The 18057-nt window shown below is 40.8% G+C and overlaps 1 protein-coding gene across 1 annotated transcript in view; it reads left to right on the top strand.

Moving 5' to 3' along the window:
- The window catches only part of DNAH5 (dynein axonemal heavy chain 5), a 237404-nt gene that overhangs the window by 117980 nt on the left and 101367 nt on the right, over nucleotides 1-18057 (top strand). The window contains exons 42-47 of the mRNA XM_047860273.1: nucleotides 793-939; nucleotides 3848-4089; nucleotides 8111-8287; nucleotides 8696-8897; nucleotides 10423-10565; nucleotides 11281-11415. Coding sequence (XP_047716229.1) covers nucleotides 793-939; nucleotides 3848-4089; nucleotides 8111-8287; nucleotides 8696-8897; nucleotides 10423-10565; nucleotides 11281-11415 — 1046 coding nt within the window. The remainder of the gene's footprint in view (nucleotides 1-792; nucleotides 940-3847; nucleotides 4090-8110; nucleotides 8288-8695; nucleotides 8898-10422; nucleotides 10566-11280; nucleotides 11416-18057) is intronic.

The raw sequence follows: 18057 nt of genomic DNA on the forward strand, positions 1-18057 counted from the left end.
GTCTTTTTGTGCTTTAAAAAAGGAGAACTATGGTCTAATTTTCTAAACGGGTTTTAGTGGGTTTTAACACCTTTTTCAATGTGCATAGTTATTATGTATGTTTGCCTGTGCTTGTCAACCATTCGCACAGTATGTAATGTTTCGGCATCGATTTTTATCAGTTTATGCTTTCAACCTTATTCTTCACTTTTCTGCTTATTAACCACAGTCCCTTATGTACAGAATCTAGCTTATTTAGGAGTAGTTTTAGGGTGTGAAAGAGTCAAAGACCTTTTTTGAATTTGGCTGTAAAAGAAAAGTCCTTGATTCCTGAAACATTAGTTTCGCTTAGTTTTTTTTTTTTTTTTTTTTTTTTTCCAAACAAGTAAGAACACATCTCAGCAAATTGAAGTCGGGAATGCAGAGAATGCAGCATCTTCTGGGTGGTATTTCAGAGACCAGGCTTAATCCAATATATCATAAATCAAAAGATTTTTGAGCTGTGAAATTGGAAGAACTTCCAGATTACATTAATTCCTTCATCCATGCCAACGTGGTATCCTTCCCCCACCCCCATTATGGTTCCTGCAGCTTGCTTTTACAGAAGATAGAAACAAAAGTATGCTAGTCCATAAGATGTAACGATGTTAATTATGATACCTTGGAATGCAGGAAGACATAATGTTTTCGTGTAATTTTGTATTTTTCCTATTTTGAACACCTGCTGACAGTGCATTGCAGTTAGTACAGTGTTACCTAATGATGGCTTGCTCTACATCTGCGTTGTTTAAAATTTGGATTTACTTGGTACAGATTGTGGAAAACCACACCGGGAAATGAGGATGAATCCCAAAGCGATTACAGCCCCACAGATGTTTGGTCGACTTGATGTGGCCACAAATGATTGGACTGATGGGATATTTTCAACTCTTTGGAGGAAAACGTTGAGAGCTAAGAAAGGTAGAAAATGAAGTGTTATTTTCGACCTGTACTTCTAGATAAAATCTTAGGGTGCCTATTTAGAATTAGTAGAACAACTGTATTCTCCATACGAGGAGACCAACAAGTCCTGAATCAGTGTATTTGTCAACGTTGAAATACTGAAACTATTGATTAGTATATTTAAAACCCCCCTCTCCCACCTTTTTTTCTTTGTTGTTATTACAGAGGGAATGATTTTCCTTTTCAATAAATGTTTTTGTATCCCTGTGATATCTTAGAATAAAATAGAAAGAAAAAGCTGTTAAGGAAAATTGATAGTGTTGAATAAAGTAACTCTACCATAACCATTTCCCTGAGTCTTTTAAAAATGTTATTTTTAGTTAAGCATAGCCTATTTTTAGAATACTGATCCCCCTATAAAATCGCAGGGGGAAATGGGCTTCTTTGGGAAGAAAATTGCATATATCGAAAACAAAGTCTCTATTGAACTAACAAATATTGCTGTTTAGACGCACACTGATGTTTGGTTATCCTGTGAAGAAACTCGTTAAGGGCTAGTGGTTCACTCTGAATGCTCTCTTACTTTTGGAGTCTCTAAATTGAACCCAATGTTCCTGGGATACAGGCTCAGATGGAAGAGGTGATATCAACTCTCCTCTCCTCGTGTTTTCTCACTCTCCAGTAAGTGGGAGAAAGGCATAGTGAATGCACTTGCGGGGAGAAGGAAGGATGCCGGAGAAGGAAAAGATACTGGGGACATTTCTTTAAAAAAAATTTTTTTTTCAACATTTATTTATTTTGGGGACAGAGAGAGACAGAGCATGAATGGGGGAGGGGCAGAGAGAGAGGGAGACACAGAATCGGAAACAGGCTCCAGGCTCTGAGCCATCAGCCCAGAGCCTGACGCGGGGCTCGAACCCACGGGCCGCGAGATCGTGACCTGGCTGAAGTCGGACGCTTAACCGACTGCGCCACCCAGGCGCGATACTGGGGACATTTCTTCATGAGTCTTGTCTTTGGAACACTGTCTACTGAGAAATGTGTAAGGTGGCGCCACTCATTTAGGGAACGGAGCTCAGCAACCTAACATCAGTTGTCAAAAGAGGCATGAACATGTATAATTTCTAAAGTGTGCTCATATTAGACATTGTTGTTTTACTGGAAATAAATGAAAGTTTGTCTCTGTCTTGTTCCAGTAATCCTATGTAAACACATATGCAGTGCCCAGTGCTACCTCAAAGAATGGGAGCTCAAAGCAGTGTTTTTTTTCCCTCTTTAAAGAAGGCAACATACCTTTTCTAAGTGACTCGGGTGTTTGGATCATCATTTTACTTAAATTCAGTCGACTGAGCATAATTAAGATTTTTAAAAGCATTTTATTTGACACATAATATTTTACAGCTGTGGCACAGTAAATAAAGATTAGAGTTCCAAACTTGGTCATGGTGTCAGTAAGAGAAACTAGAGATTAAGAAATTAGGAGGAATTATTAAACCAGGTGCCGAAATTTGCGATGGCATTCCGTTGACCATTCTGCTGATGCTTGTCACTTTTTTTTTTTCTTTTTTTTTTTACTTCCAAATATCTCCTTAAGTGATTCCCATCAGTTTTGTCCCCAGGAGCCCCTCCAAGGGGTTCATGGCCTCCAGCTTGTCAGATCCAAATTGTCGGTTCTCAGGCTAGTCCGGCTTGCACAGAACCTGGCATGGTTGATCACTCCCCTTCTTGGACCTCTTCTGTCACTTGACATCAGGGAAACTTAACCCGCTTGCTGTCCTACTTCTGCCTCATGAGGGGTCTGTCAGAGGGAGGAGTCTGCAAAGGAGACTGTACCACAAGTCTGAACTTTGAAGTGGCTCTGTGCTCAGACCTCCTGCCTCTGTCTACTTGTACTCCCTGGAAGAAACATACCCAGTCCATGGTTTTAAGTGCCATCTCTAAGCCAATGGCTTCTACATTCTGATCTTCAGCCCTGACCTCTCCCTTGAATCCCCAGCTCAACAACGTTGTGGGATGTGTGTGGGACATCTCAAGTGTGACGTGTACCAGCCAGAATCAGTTCCGTGGTTCTGCCTGTCCTTGTGATGGCACTCACATTCCCTTTTCTCTTCTCCAACTCTTGCTTTCTAGAACAGCCTCAATTTGTACTCACTTTGAGACCTTTGCACTTGGTATTCTTACTGCCTGGAAAATTCTGCCTCTAGATCCCTACATCACTTCATTCTCCTGAAATATTTTATTGACTACCTTATCAAAAGCAATACCCCACCCTCTTTTCTTCCTGATTGTTCTTATCGTACATATTATTTGCTTATTGGTTTCATTATCATCTCTACCCCTTAGAATGTAAGCTCTGTGAAGATAGGACAGTGTCTTCTTTTTTTTTTTTTTAATTTTTTTTTTCAACGTTTTTTATTTATTTTTGGGACAGAGAGAGACAGAGCATGAATGGGGGAGGGGCAGAGAGAGAGGGAGACACAGAATCGGAAACAGGCTCCAGGCTCTGAGCCATCAGCCCAGAGCCCGATGCGGGGCTCGAACTCACAGACCGCGAGATCGTGACCTGGCTGAAGTCGGACGCTTAACCGACTGCGCCACCCAGGCGCCCCGACAGTGTCTTATTTTTACCGTAATTTCCCCAGACCTTAGAATAGTGCTGATACATAGAAGGTGCTCAATGAATATTTGTTCAACGAACAACTGACTTTTTTCCTTTGGTTATGTGCTTTAAACAATGGCTATAGATAGAACTGGAAAAGTCCTATGTGACAAAATAAGGTAATCATTTCTGTCAAAGTTTTATTTAAATATTAATGAAAATTACATCAAATTATAGTACTACTTCAAGTATACTAGTTACGTGTATATGTATATATGTGTGTGTGTATTTCCCCCCCCCCCCCCCGCCTTTCGTGGGCTATTCTAGGGGAGCATATCTGGATAGTTCTTGATGGTCCAGTAGATGCCATCTGGATTGAAAATCTGAATTCTGTTTTGGATGATAACAAAACTCTAACCCTTGCCAATGGTGATCGGATTCCCATGGCTCCAAACTGTAAGATCATTTTTGAACCTCATAACATTGACAACGCTTCACCTGCTACTGTCTCAAGAAATGGAATGGTTTTCATGAGTTCTTCTGTCCTCGATTGGAGTCCTATTCTTGAGGTATAGTGGAGTCTTCATTTTTTTAATTTAATTTAATTTAATTTAATTTAATTTAATTTAATTTAATTTAATTTTTTTTCATGTCCAGCTTTTTTTTTTCTTTTAATATAATTTATTGTCAAATTAGCTAGCATACAGTGTGTAAAGTGTGCTCTTGGTTTTTGGGGTAGATTCTCATGGTTCATTGCTTACATACAACACCCAGTGCTCATCCAAGAAGTGCCCTCCTCAATGCCCATCACCCATTTTCCCCTCTCCCCCACCACTCCCCATCCACCCTCAGTTTGTTCTGTTTATTTCATAGTGTCTTATGGTTTGCCTCCCTCCCTCTCTGTTTGTAACTATTTTTCTCCCCATCTCTTCCCCCATGGTCTTCTGTTAACTTTCTCAAGATCCACATATGAGCGAAAACATACGGTATCTGTCTCTCTCCGACTGACTTATTTCACTTGGCATAATACATTCTAGCTCCGTCTACGTTGTTATGAATGGTAAGGTTTCATTCTTTTTGACTGCCAGGTAGTACTCCATTGTATATATATATATAAACCACATCTTCTTTATCCATTCATCAGTTGATGGACTTTTAGCCTCTTTCCATCATTTGGCTATTGTTGAAAGTGCTGCTATAAACACTGGGGTGCACGTGCCCCTTTGAATCAGCACGGAGTCTTTCTTTTGTGGACCCAAAGAGGAAAATGGATCTTTTCGTGTTCTGGTACAGCGCATGCTGATTTTTCTGCAGACCTGCGGTGTGATTGCATTTCGTTGCTACTGTTTCTGGCAGATCTTGTATCCTTTGGGACATCGAAACCCTGATTGTCCCTTCCAGGTGCCCTCGGTGTTCTGATTGATTTCTTCTGGGCTCTTTGCATCTCCTTAGACCCGTGATGTCCACTGTGGGTTGTGGAGTAATTGCAAGGCCTAGCTGAATCAGTAATCCCGCCAAACTGTGAATAAGTGAGATTTAATTTTATCACTTTGGGAATTCATGACATTTTTAAAAGGTACTCATGCCTGTAAATTTTGGGAGCGCCCATCTTAGAAACATTAGCTTGAAGAAAACAATTTATTAAAATTGTATATAAGGAATTTTGATGAGATTCAATAGCCATAATATTCGTTTTAAGTTTGCTCTTGGAAATAATATTTCAGACAATGTCTCTTCAATTCATGAAAAGCTATATTATTTTCTTATCACCGGTACATTCTAGAATGTATTGATTATAATTAGATTATAATTAAATGCCTTGTATACTTAGATATTTTACTAAATAAATACTATAATGTAGGGCAGAATGCTTATTAATTTTTTTAATGTTTATTTTTGAGAGAGAGAGAGAGAGAGAGAGAGAGGGAGAGAGAGACAGATAGAGTATGAGTGGGGGAGGGGCAGAGAGAGAAGCAGGCTTCAGGCTCTGAGCTGTCAGCACAGAGCCTGACGTGGGGCTTGAACTCATGAACTGTGAGACCATGACCTAAGCCAAAGTTAGACACTTAACTGACAGAGCCACCCAGGCGCCCTGGGCAGAATGCTTATTAGAGTAGCCACGTGTGAAACCTCTTTTTGACATTGTTAGTTAAATTTATTATTTTATTTACCTAATTTTTTAGAAATGATTTTGATTGAAAACTTATAAAATCATAATTTAAATTAAGTAGGTGTTTATTTTACATCATCATTAAATTTTTGTACTTGTCTTTCTGTATCAATATGTCTTAGCTTTTAATAATATCATCTCGGGGCGCCTGGGTGGCGCAGTCGGTTAAGCGTCCGACTTCAGCCAGGTCACGATCTCGCGGTCCGTGAGTTCGAGCCCCGCGTCGGGCTCTGGGCTGATGGCTCAGAGCCTGGAGCCTGTTTCCGATTCTGTGTCTCCCTCTCTCTCTGCCCCTCCCCCGTTCATGCTCTGTCTCTCTCTGTCCCAAAAAATAAAATAAACGTTGAAAAAAAATAATATCATCTCAGGATTTACAGAACTCTGGCTTGCACAAGGGTGTAGGTTTGGTGAAGTGTCAAGATGTGAAAAAGGGGGGGATTATATAGCAAAATGTTGCTTACGTATAACTGGATGTGTCACTAAACATGCTTCTAAAGATTTCAGATTTCGCAATCAAATTATCCATCCATTAAGGAGAATACAGAGCAAGGGTTCTGAACCCTGGCTTTGCAAAAATAGTCATCAATGACAGTTCTTTAAAATACAGGTGATTGGGTCATACCCCAATCCTACCAGATTAGAATCTCTGGGGACAGAGGTCCAGGAGTTGGTGTTTGTTTTTGTTTTTGTTTTTAAAAGCACTGCAGTAGCGTCAGATTTGGCAACCACAGATACGGCAGCAAGCTCCAAGTGAAAAAAAGTATTTGTGTGATTTTCCCCCAATACTTGGCATCCACGAGGGCTTTTAAAAAATACTTTTACACCACTAGCTAATGAATATTTAGACTTTGCTTTTTATGAAATAAGCTTCTATTATGTTCTATGTTGAGGCTGAATAAGGTCTTAATGCTGCACTTACCTAATTTTTTATAATGCTTTTCAATAATGCAGTTTCTTCTCACAAATGATTAGCAAGAAGCAAGACTCACAAAGAATCAGACTGAAAGTGTTTAGAACAGTATCCGGCAGCCCTAGGGAGTTATTAGAGGCAGGCAGGTGGAGAAGTTTTGTTCATAGGAATCTGTCAGCTCCTGGGAGCCAAGTTGATTTCTTGGCCTTGTGTATGACCTTTCTGCTTCCATCACTTGAAAGTGCTATGTTCTGTTTTTGTTGCTGTGGAACCCTGGTAAATTCATGAATTGATGAATAATTTGGAATCAACATTTTATTGCTTCTGTTCAGTGTCTAAGAATGAGCCGATCTCTTGAGGCCAAGGGAACTTGTCTCAGCTTCAGAGAATATTGTGTGTTACATGGTATTTTGTTAGGGATCACAGGCACTTTTCTGCAGTGGGCTCTCCAAGTGACTCAATTCTCCATTTTCCTGAGTATTCTTTGATATTTTTCCACACTGGTTATTAGTTACATCAGAAGAAATAAAAGGAAACAGCTCATTTGATAAATCTTTGTTTCCCATTTAAGAAAATGTGGGTATGGATTTGCTGTGTTCATCTTTTAGTCCTTTTTCTTTTCCTGAATTATTTCTCTTCTGAATGCCTCCTCATTGTCTTCTAGTGTATTTTAATCAAGAGCTGAAGACTTTTTGTCCATCTTGGTTTCAAGACCTGAGCACATGTGTAGGGTGGTAACGGAACATGTGGGTTTGAATTCTGGACTTGGCTACCCACCGGCTGTGGGAACCTGGGCACATCACTTAAACTCTTTGGGCTTCAGTTTTCTTTCTTTCTTTCTTTCTTTTAATATTTTTTAAATGTTTATTCATTTTTGAGAGACAGAGAGAGACAGAGCACGAGTGGGGGAGGGGCAGAGAGAGAGGGAGACACAGAACCCGAAGCAGGCTCAACGCGGGGTTCGAACTCACGAGCCGTGAAATCGTGACCTGAGCCGAAGTTGGACGCTCAACCGACTGAGCCACCCAGAGGCCCCTGGACTTTGGTTTTCTCATCTGTAAGAGGAGGATAATAATAGCTCCTACCTCATAGCATTATTTTGAGCATTAAATGAGTTAACGCATGAAAGAATGTATAGCAAGGCCTGCCACATCCCATCTGCACTATTATCATTAGATGTTGTTATAGTCCATTGATATTTAAAAAATTTGTGTCCCGGAGCGCCTGGGTGGCACAGTCGGTTAAGCGTCCGACTTCAGCCAGGTCACGATCTCGCGGTCTGTGAGTTCGAGCCCCGCGTCAGGCTCTGGGCTGATGGCTCAGAGCCTGGAGCCTGTTTCCGATTCTGTGTCTCCCTCTCTCTCTGCCCCTCCCCCGTTCATGCTCTGTCTCTCTCTGTCCCAAAAATAAATAAACGTTGAAAAAAAAATTAAAAAAATTTGTGTCCCCAAACGGCCATTCTCCTGGCATGCTAATACATTTATTAGTGCACTAATATGTAAATTAACAGGGTTTCCTTAAGAAGCGCTCACCCCAAGAAGCTGAAATTCTTCGTCAGCTGTACATCAAGTCTTTTCCCGACCTGTATCGCTTCAGTATTCAGAACTTAGAACACAAGATGGAGATACCTGAGGCCTTTGTGATCATGCAGAGCATTGACATGCTTCAAGGGCTGATCCCTCCAAAGGTAAATTGCTCAACTTTCTAGAAATTTCTCTCTTATTAACTGAGCCATGTTGTGCAGAGAGTATAGTATTTGAAACTGGCTCTCTTAGAGCTATGGATGGGGGAATGTTTCAAATGTCGCCCTGCATCTTTTTTATTTTTCTCATTACTTTTCTCCCCAAGTAAGTCACGGGTTTGTAATTTAGTGGCAAGTTCACAGTCATCTAATAAACATCCAGATTTATTTTGGGCGCTGACTTGTATTGAGATAAATTCTGTATGTTTCCAGTTTTACTCATCTTTTCCTTGTTCTTGTCTTGGGAAAAGGTATTGTCCCTTTGACATTTTTTATTATTTTTATTGAAACCTCAAAGCAAAATTTAGGCTTGAGAATTGAGTGACTAAAACAAAAAGTTTCTTCCGTGCCCAGGAGCAAGGTGCAGAGGTCACCCCAGAGCACCTAGGGAGACTGTATGTCTTCTCCCTCATGTGGAGCGTCGGGGCCGTGCTGGAATTGGAGGGCCGACGTCGGGTGGAGCACTGGCTGCGTTCTCAGGAAGCGCTGACCTTGGATTTGCCGCCTCTAGCGGGGACCGATGACACCATGTTTGACTATCATGTCTCGTCCAGTGGTGAGCACACCCTAACACACGGGAGCAGGTTTTCCCACTGGCTAATGTTTACGTAGCTTTTATTTTTCTAAATGGTAATTAAAACACACGCTGTGAAATTAAAAGGGAAATCTTTATGTGTGATGAAACCTGATCGTTTCTTTTTCAAAACTTTATTTCATTTGTGTCCCAGATGCATATCTTCCCCTTGTTAGGTATATTATTTGCTAAACTTTTAATGAATTAAAAACAAATTAGAGGGGCTCCTGGATGGCTCAGTCGGTTGAGTGTACGACTTCGGCTCAGGTAGTGATCTTGCAGTCTGTGAGTTCGAGCCCTGCGTCGGGCTCCGTGCTGACAGCTCAGAGCCTGGAGCCTGTTTCAGATTCTGTGTCCCCTCTCTCTGACCCTCCCCCATTCATGCTTTGTCTCTCTCTGTCTCAAAAATAAATGTTAAGAAAAAATTTAAAAAAATTAGAAAAGAAAAATCTCCAAATCAGATCTATTTCAGTCATTTGTATAATATAATCAGAAATTTACATAAAGATTACAAAGTGTGAAGTATATTTTTACTAAATGTGTTTATCTATGTCTATAGATCTATCCAGATATACCTTAAGTTTATTTATCTGTGCATATATAAAGTACATCTATATAAAACATGTATATATATATATATATATATATATACACAATATTTATGTATCTTTTATTTTTGGTTCTATAATTAAAGGAAGTACGTCATGAAAAGCTTATGAGATTAGATATTTTAAGTGGTTTTAGGTACATACTACTATCACTGTATTCTTTTTTCTTTTTTATTTTTATTTAAAATTTTTTTTAACGTTTATTTTTGAGAGAGAGAAAGAGACTGAACGTCAGTGGGGGAGGGGCAGAGAGAGGGGAGACAGAATCTGAAGCGGGCTCCAGGCTCTGAGCTGTCAGCCCAGAGTCCAATGCGGGGCTCGAACTCACGGACCGTGAGATCAGGACCTGAGCCGAAGTCAGACGCTTAACCACCTGAGCCACCTAGGCATCCCAACTGTGTTCTTTTTGAATGTTTATTTATTTTTGAGAGAGAGAATGAGAGTGAGCGTGGGAGGGACAGAGAGAGAGGAGAGAGCGAGAATCCCGAGCAGGCTCCTGCCGTCAGCACCAAACCCCATGTAGGGCTCGAACCCATGAACTGTGAGATCATGAGCTGAAACCTAGAGTCTGACGCTTAACCGACTGAGCCACCCAGTCCCTTATCACTGTATTTTTAATTTTTATTCAGACATTATTGAAAACTGACATATTTAAAGAGAAAATTCCAAGACACTTCTTAATATTTCCTAATATTACCACTTTGGAATTGTTCCTTGGGAAATTCTGACTCGGCCAACACATACTTAAATACTACGTAGAGCTACCATTGTAATGATCTTATTTTACAGGGAGATTTTGAAAGATGCTTCATGAGATGTCCAGGACATCTGCTCGTGACAGTTAGGAATTAAATCATTAATAGGCGTATGAATATGTGAATGTTCTGTGTGCACCTCAGGTCAGTGGCTTCACTGGAACACGTGTACCGAGGAATATGTGTATCCACCTGACGTCACTCCAGAATACGGCTCCATCCTGGTACCAAATGTTGACAACGTGAGGACCGACTTCCTAATCAAAACCATCGCTAAACAGGGCAAGGTACGGCTCTTTAACTTAATTGTTAACAATAGCACGTTTTCAAACGTCCCTCGAAAACACAAGGCATCTTGCATTTATCTTAGAATGCTTTAGGTTGCTGTCTAGAGGAAATGAAAATATGACCCAAATGGATATACTACTTTTCTTATTCTCCACTGACAGCCGTAGAGTTGCCTGGTTCCAATTCATGAGCAAGTAATTTTTTCTCACATGTTAGTTGAGAGACAGTGAATTTTGACTCGTTTGTCCAAAGAGACATTCTTCTCTTCTGATAATTGTGTTAGTTTGCCAGGGCTGCCCAAATAAATCACCACAGGCTGGGTGGCTTAAACGACAGACCTTTCTTTCCTCCTAGTTCTGGAGGCTTGGAGTCCAAGGTTAAGGTGCTGGCGGGTTTAGTTTCCCCGGGGGCCTCTCTCCTTGGCTCGCAGCTGGCTGCCTTCTCTGTGGTCTTTATCTGTGCTCATCCCTCCTGTTACCTGTGTATCCAGACTTCCTCCTCTTCTACAGAGGCTGGTTAGATTGAACTAAGGCCCACATTAATGGCCTCATTTTAACCTCATCATCTCTTTAAAGGCCCTCTCTGCAAATACAGTCACATTCTGAGGCCCTGGGTATTAGGGCTTCGACGTGCGAATTTGGAGAGGGGGAGCACGAGGTAGCCCATAATCATTTTATTGCATTCCTTGGGTTTCTTTCTCAACTTCTCTTTTAGGCCGTGCTGTTAATTGGGGAGCAAGGAACAGCCAAAACAGTCATTATCAAAGGATTTATGTCAAAATACGATTCTGAAAGTCACATAACCAAGAGTCTGAATTTTTCTTCTGCAACCACCCCACTGATGTTTCAGGTACTGGCTCTTTGGTATTGCTCATTAAGACCAAGTTTGTGATAAAGTTTGGAGGCTCCACTCTCTTCCCTGGGAAGCCTGTGCCCATTGACTTCATCTGCACTTTTTCCCAGCCGTGATAAGTCCCCTACATATGCCTTCCATTATCTGTATTATTTACCTGCAATAGAATCTCCCCCTAGTTGAGTTATACTGTATAATCTTAAATTGTGGAGAAATAAAAAGCTTATATAGGGTGTTAAATGCCTCAATACTGTTTAAAATATGTAAAGAAAGCCTGTGAACATGTAAAACCCAAAACTGAAAGGAATATCATTCATTCCTCCATCCAAACCTGCTTCCTCTCCCTAGTGTCTGCTCTTCTGTCGTTGTTACTATTATTCTAGCCTCTAGGCTAGATACACCGGTCGTCTTTGATGGGTCTCTCTTGAATCAAGGTCTGAAAATGTAGCTATGGAAATACTTTTCACATCTCCTTCTTTCTCTTCATTCTCCCTGCCCACCTCTCCATAATTCACATCCTCAGGGTCCACACTGGGGTATTAGTGTGGAAAGATCTCCGACTGGTGCAAGTCTAATTCTCTTCCAGTCTTGCTTTCGTTCCTTGTCTGATCTCCAGTCCCGACATTGCTGATTTATTCTGTTGTATCCTGACTTAACATTACACCATGGCTCCCATTATCAATTGCAGGAATAAATCGTAGAGTTAGCACATTCAAGATTTTACCCTACTGTATTGTTGAGGAGTAATAGAAAAAAAAATCCCTCAAATGTGCTTTGCTTCTGTGAACAACACTGCCAAGAATGACTGGGATCGCAGTGGTGGCCTGGTGGTTTTGCTCTGGTCCTAAGTTGTTTAAGACCCTGTGGAAACTGGGGAGAGAATCCTATGTGTCAACTCATGCTTGGGTTGTTTTCAAATCATCCCTCATATCTGTTAGAACATTAATACATAAATAAAAAGGATACATTTCATAACTTGAAGATGGAAGGGGAATTTTTAGAATTCCAACCCGAAGAACTTTGGTCTTGATTAACTTTGTGGTGCTGTAGTTGTTGGAATTAAAATATCAAAGAGCAATGGAAATTGTTGACAGCCTGGCTACATCCTGACCTTTTATCCCTTCATGTAATTGGTGACTGGAGAGTGCCAATAAACTAAGACCACTGATTAAGTTTCTAAATAAGACTGTCAACTGTTTTCTGCTCCTGTTAGAGATGGAATTTCCAATACCTGCTAGCCCTCTGTCAGATGAATACCGTTTACCGTGTCGTGATGGGAAGGAATGTTTGCGTGGAAGGTCAGCCTGAAACTGCAAAGACTGAGCTGTGATCTTTTTGTGTTTGGGGAATAGCACGTGAAATTACCCTAGGCTGGCAAGATGCTAATGTTATACATATTCCTTTGTTACTGACATTATGCACATTCCCTTGGTATTATCTCACATTTGAAGAACTTTTGTTAGTTTTACTTTAGGAGAGCATCCCCTTAAAGGTTTTAATTATAACTTCTTTGCGGATGCAGGTTTTCAAACATTAAATGAAAGTGTGATTCTTTCCCCCTATTATGTTGGGTAATTATCAGTTCACATTTCTTGAGACTGGAGTAAATCTTTAGGGCTGTAATGTAATTCTGACAGTAACTACCTGGAGTTACTGAGGCTTTACAGGCAAAGGGCTCAGTCCCCCCCAGACCTTCCCTCACTTCGGGTATCAGCCACCTGCCTCAGTTTCCGGGCCACCAGCATTTCCGAAACCTGGCTCAAAGTTCAGCGGTTCCTATGACTCTCTCTCCGTAATTCACCAGAATGACTCTCAGAATTTAGGAAAGTGCTGTGCTAATGATTACAGTTTTATTATAAAAGATATGAATCAGGATCAGCCACAAGAAGAGATGCATTGAGGCAATGGTTGGGAGGGTCCCGGCCGAAACCTTCTTGTGTCCTCAGCATGTGTTGTCTCCCAGGCACATCCAAGTGCGTCCCCAACTGGTAAGCTCACCTGAACGACACTGTCCAGAGCTCTGTCGGGCTTCATGACGTAGGCGTGACTGATGGAATCATTGGCCATGTGATTGAACTCAGTCTCCAAGCCCTCTCCCCTCCCAAAATATCCACTGATGTCATGTGGTCCAAATCACCAACCCTCAAATCACACAGTTGGCCTTTCGGGCAAGAGTAGACTGAGGGGACCCACCATGAACAACAAATTCTTATTACTCAGGGAATTGCAGGTGTTTAAAGGCTCCCTCCTAGGAACCAGGGACAAAGGCCAGCCAAATCATTTAGTATGTAACAAGACCCTGTCACTGTATTTTTATTAGTAACTCTTGGTGTTATTTACTCCTTCAGGGTGATAAAGATCTGTAGGCTACGTCTCTTTAACATGAGACATTTATTAATTCCCTGGAAAAAAGGCATATGTTATCTAGAAAGCAGCCTGTTTGTTGATATCAAAATTCATAAACGATATAATAGATTTCTAGAAGTTGCACCACATTGGAATGTAATAATTAGGACAATAATAGGCAGGCTTTTAGAATAGAAACATGTGTATTCTTTCAGGTCCCATTAGCTGATTCCCAGCTACGTTAGCCCAATTCCCTCCGACCCCGGTGTCAAGCTGTCATCGATAGTTCACTGTTTCTTTTCCTGCTCAGAACCATCATAGGATCATGTAGTCTGTTCAGTGCCTGTTGACTGCTGAGTATCCAAGCTTTCTACTAAGCTAGACTCATTAATTTTAGAAAGTTTCAATTACCTAGCCTGCTATAATTAACTTTCTCACTGTAATTTTCCACCGTTCATGCTAAAGTGAGTTTTGAGGGAGATGAGCATCTTTCTCGGTATCTTCTCTTACCTGGGTCCAAACGCAACTGAAATTGTAGACGAGAAAATAGATACTGTGCATCCCTCCTGTGTTACCACGATAGCACACGGTCCAATCGAGGCCACACGTCTGTTGCTTGACAGGTTGTCTTCATTTATGGTTTCTTTTATTTTCCCCAAGGTGTCACATGCACAGCTTTTGTCAGTATTTGACTATATGTCCGTCTTCATCTAGAACAGTCTAATTTACTTCCATTGGCTTGGATTAATAAGTAATGGCATCCCTGTAACTATCGAAAGTGGGTAGTTTGGGCAAAAGTTGTACGACGCCCTGATCTTTTTGGCGAAGGCAATTCAGTTAGTCTTTTAAGAGAGAGATCTCAATTTTTTCCCCAACAAATATTATTTTAAGTGTTTTCTTTCTGTTTTAGAGGTAATCGACACGTACTTTAAAAAGTTAAACAACACAGGAAGTTAAGAAGAAAGTTTCTTTAGAGAATTTCTGAAAAAGTTGATCTTTTCTAAAAATAATCTTAAAATGTTTTGAATATAATTGTCTTATAAATAGTTGTATGGCACTAGGTTTTCTTTTTAAAAAATGAGACTCATAGAGCCTAGAAAGAAATTCCACATTTTTTTTAAAGACTCAGAACCACTTTTCCAAGTGAAATCATATGCAGAAGACTAAGCTATGAAACAGGTGACCATAGATTTGCTCTGGTGGAATTGGAGCTGAACTCCTGAAACCCTTCCCGACTTCATCCTTGCTTCCTGCAGAGGCCCCTGTGGTTGCGGAAAATCCTTCCGATTCTTCAGAGCATAGTTTTAAGATGAGTTTCTGGAGTAGAATCATAAGAGATAATATGTGAAAGTATTTTTCCACGGTGAAGGTCTCTAAAAATGTCAGGTTTTACTGTTAACTATGAATGTACTCAGTTCGAGGGAGACTGAGGTACTTGTCTGTGTTCACACAGCCGGTAGCAGAAACTGCTGAGAAACCAGGTCCCCATATGTTCTGTGCTTTTCCAGTTCACCCGTATGCCTCCTTCCAATTGGCTTTTCTTTATCCACATTAATATTCAAATGACTGATTTATCACTTAGTGATCTTGTTTTATTTTTAACTTCTACTTACCTTGTTATTGTATTTTCACATTGTTTTAGATATTTTACTTTTCTTTATAATATGCTATTGAGCATTTTACACTTTACTAATGTAAGATTTTTCATTTGCTTTTGGTGACTTATAGTAAAAGGGGGAAGATCTTATTCAAGCAATAGATGTCTTAAAAAAATTTTTTTTAATGTTTATTTATTTTTGAGAGAGAGACCACAAGCAGGGGAGAGGCAGAGAGAGAAGGAGACAAAGAATCTGAAGCAGGATCCAGGCTCTGAGCTATGAGCACGGAACCCAACATGGGACTCGAACTCACAAACCGTGAGACCATGACCTGAGCCGAAGTCGGATGCTTAACCAACTGAGCCACCCAGGCGCCCCTCAATAGATGTCTTAATAAGAACCTAAGCTCTCCATTTTTATCTTTTAGCTAAACAGCAGATATGTAGGCCTAAAATTAAGCATATTTAAAATTTTTTTAATGTTTATTTATTTTTGAGAGAGAGAGAGAGAAAGAGAGAGACAGAGCATGAGTGGGGGGGGGGGCAGAAAGAGAGAGGGAGACAGAGAATCTGAAGCAGGCTCCAGGCTCTGAGATGTCAGCACAGAGCCCAACGCAGGGCTTGAACTCACAAGCCGTGAGATCATGACTTGAGCTGAAGTCAGATGCTCAACCGACTGAGCCACTCAGGCGCCCCAAGCATATTTTATATTTCAATTCAATTGGATGTAATATATATGAAAATGACTTAAATGCTGATATATAGAGTTACCTGGAAGTGATAATAAAATATCTTTCATCTTTATAATGCATTAAGCTCACCCTGTACTTTGACATATATCATTTATGGATAATACTGTGTTGTGTATATACACACATACACGTGTATCTGTAATTTAAATATCTTTATATACACTTCCACTTGTGACTATGCAGGTTATGCAGATTTGTGCTATGTCCTATTACAGAGACAATTGTGTGAATGATAAACCCAAGAATTGGGCAGTGCACAACCTTCTCAACTGTACATTACCCTGCCAATATCTCTTCCAATGCAGTGTTCCCCCCTCTATCTGGTTGGGGAAATAGATATGTATACAATCAAGTATAACTGATGTGATAAGTGCTACTTATGGTGTAATCTAAAAGTGTTGTGGAGACCAGAGGAGGAAGGAAGTAGTTTCCTCAGAAGATTACAGAAATCAATGTAATGAAAAAGCTGACTTTACTTAAGGAAATTCCATACTTATGTCATATTAGTATTATATATTTTAGGAATTATAGAGGCCGAACTATTAAGAAATTAATTCAAAAAATTGAATTACCCCAGTTGTAGGGCTCCTTGCTTAGCATGGACACGGGCAGCTTTCTTCACCTGCATTCCCAAGTCTGTCTGGATTTCTAGCCTTCTGGTTGTTATTTCTTAAAATGCTGTTGTCGTAACTTGGGCCAGCCCTCGCATGCCATGTGTGAGATAGGCAGACAACAAGAACAGAATCTTTCTAAGATTCCATAGAGTGCTTAAGATGATATCATGCTCACTACCATCCTCTGATTTCAGAGTAAAGTTTTTGTTTGTTCTCAGACAACAGCATAAACTGCCCTTAGTCCAAGTTCTTGCTAGCGATCTAAATTTTTTTTTTTTATCAATAGCTGTGTTGAGAGAAGTGACATTGATGGAAGATCATTCATCTAAATCAATTTTTGACAAATTGTGTTTAGCTGATGCTAATGCTGAGAGATTTTTTGGCTCAGAAATGGCTACTCTAGGAATATGTAAATAAGGACCCCTTAACGAACACTAGCCTGTCAGCTGAGCATCACTGTGTGGTATGTGTTTTATTGTTAACTGAATACGAATGAATTACGATGGTGAGGGCCCAGAACAAAGAGACTAAGGGGTCTTTAGAGGTGAGACTGGAGATGTACGTGGGAACATCATGGCACTCCTTGTAAATCACTCCTGGAGAACCGGTGGAGTATTTTACAGGGTGACGCTGCCCCTTTAGAAGTCTCATGCTGTCTGCAGAGGGGAGGACAAGATGAAGAGATATGGGTGTTTTCAGAGAGAACTGGGAGGTGAGGGCTGGACCAAGTAGCAAAAGTTAGAATGGAAGCACACTTGTTGTTGTCTGAGTAGGTGTTGTTAGAAGAGAAGGGTAGGGGCGCCTGGGTGGCTTAGTCGGTTGGGTGTCCAACTTTGGCCCAGGTCATGATCTTGCGGTCCGTGAGTTCGAGCCCTGCATCGGGCTCCGTGCTGACAGCTCGGAGCCTGGAGCCTGCTTTGGATTCTGTGTCTCCCTCTCTCTGCCCCTCCCCCACTCACTCTCTGTCTCTCTCTATCAAAAAATGAATGAACAGGGGCGCCTGGGTGGCGCAGTCGGTTAAGCGTCCGACTTTGGCCAGGTCACGATCTCGCGGTCCATGAGTTCGAGCCCCGCGTCAGGCTCTGGGCCGATGGCTCAGAGCCTGGAGCCTGTTTCCGATTCTGTGTCTCCCTCTCTCTCTGCCCCTCCCCCGTTCATGCTCTGTCTCTCTCTGTCCCAAAAATAAATAAACGTTGAAAAAAAAAATTAAAAAAAAATGAATAAACATTAAAAAAATTTAAAAAAAAAAGAAGAGAGGGGGAGAAGAGAGAGAAGAAAGTTACGGATGACTCCCAGGTTTCTTTTCCTCATTTATCTGTATATCAAATAC

Source organism: Prionailurus viverrinus, chromosome A1 (genome assembly GCF_022837055.1).
Source record: "Prionailurus viverrinus isolate Anna chromosome A1, UM_Priviv_1.0, whole genome shotgun sequence".
NCBI classification, from domain to species: domain Eukaryota; kingdom Metazoa; phylum Chordata; class Mammalia; order Carnivora; family Felidae; genus Prionailurus; species Prionailurus viverrinus.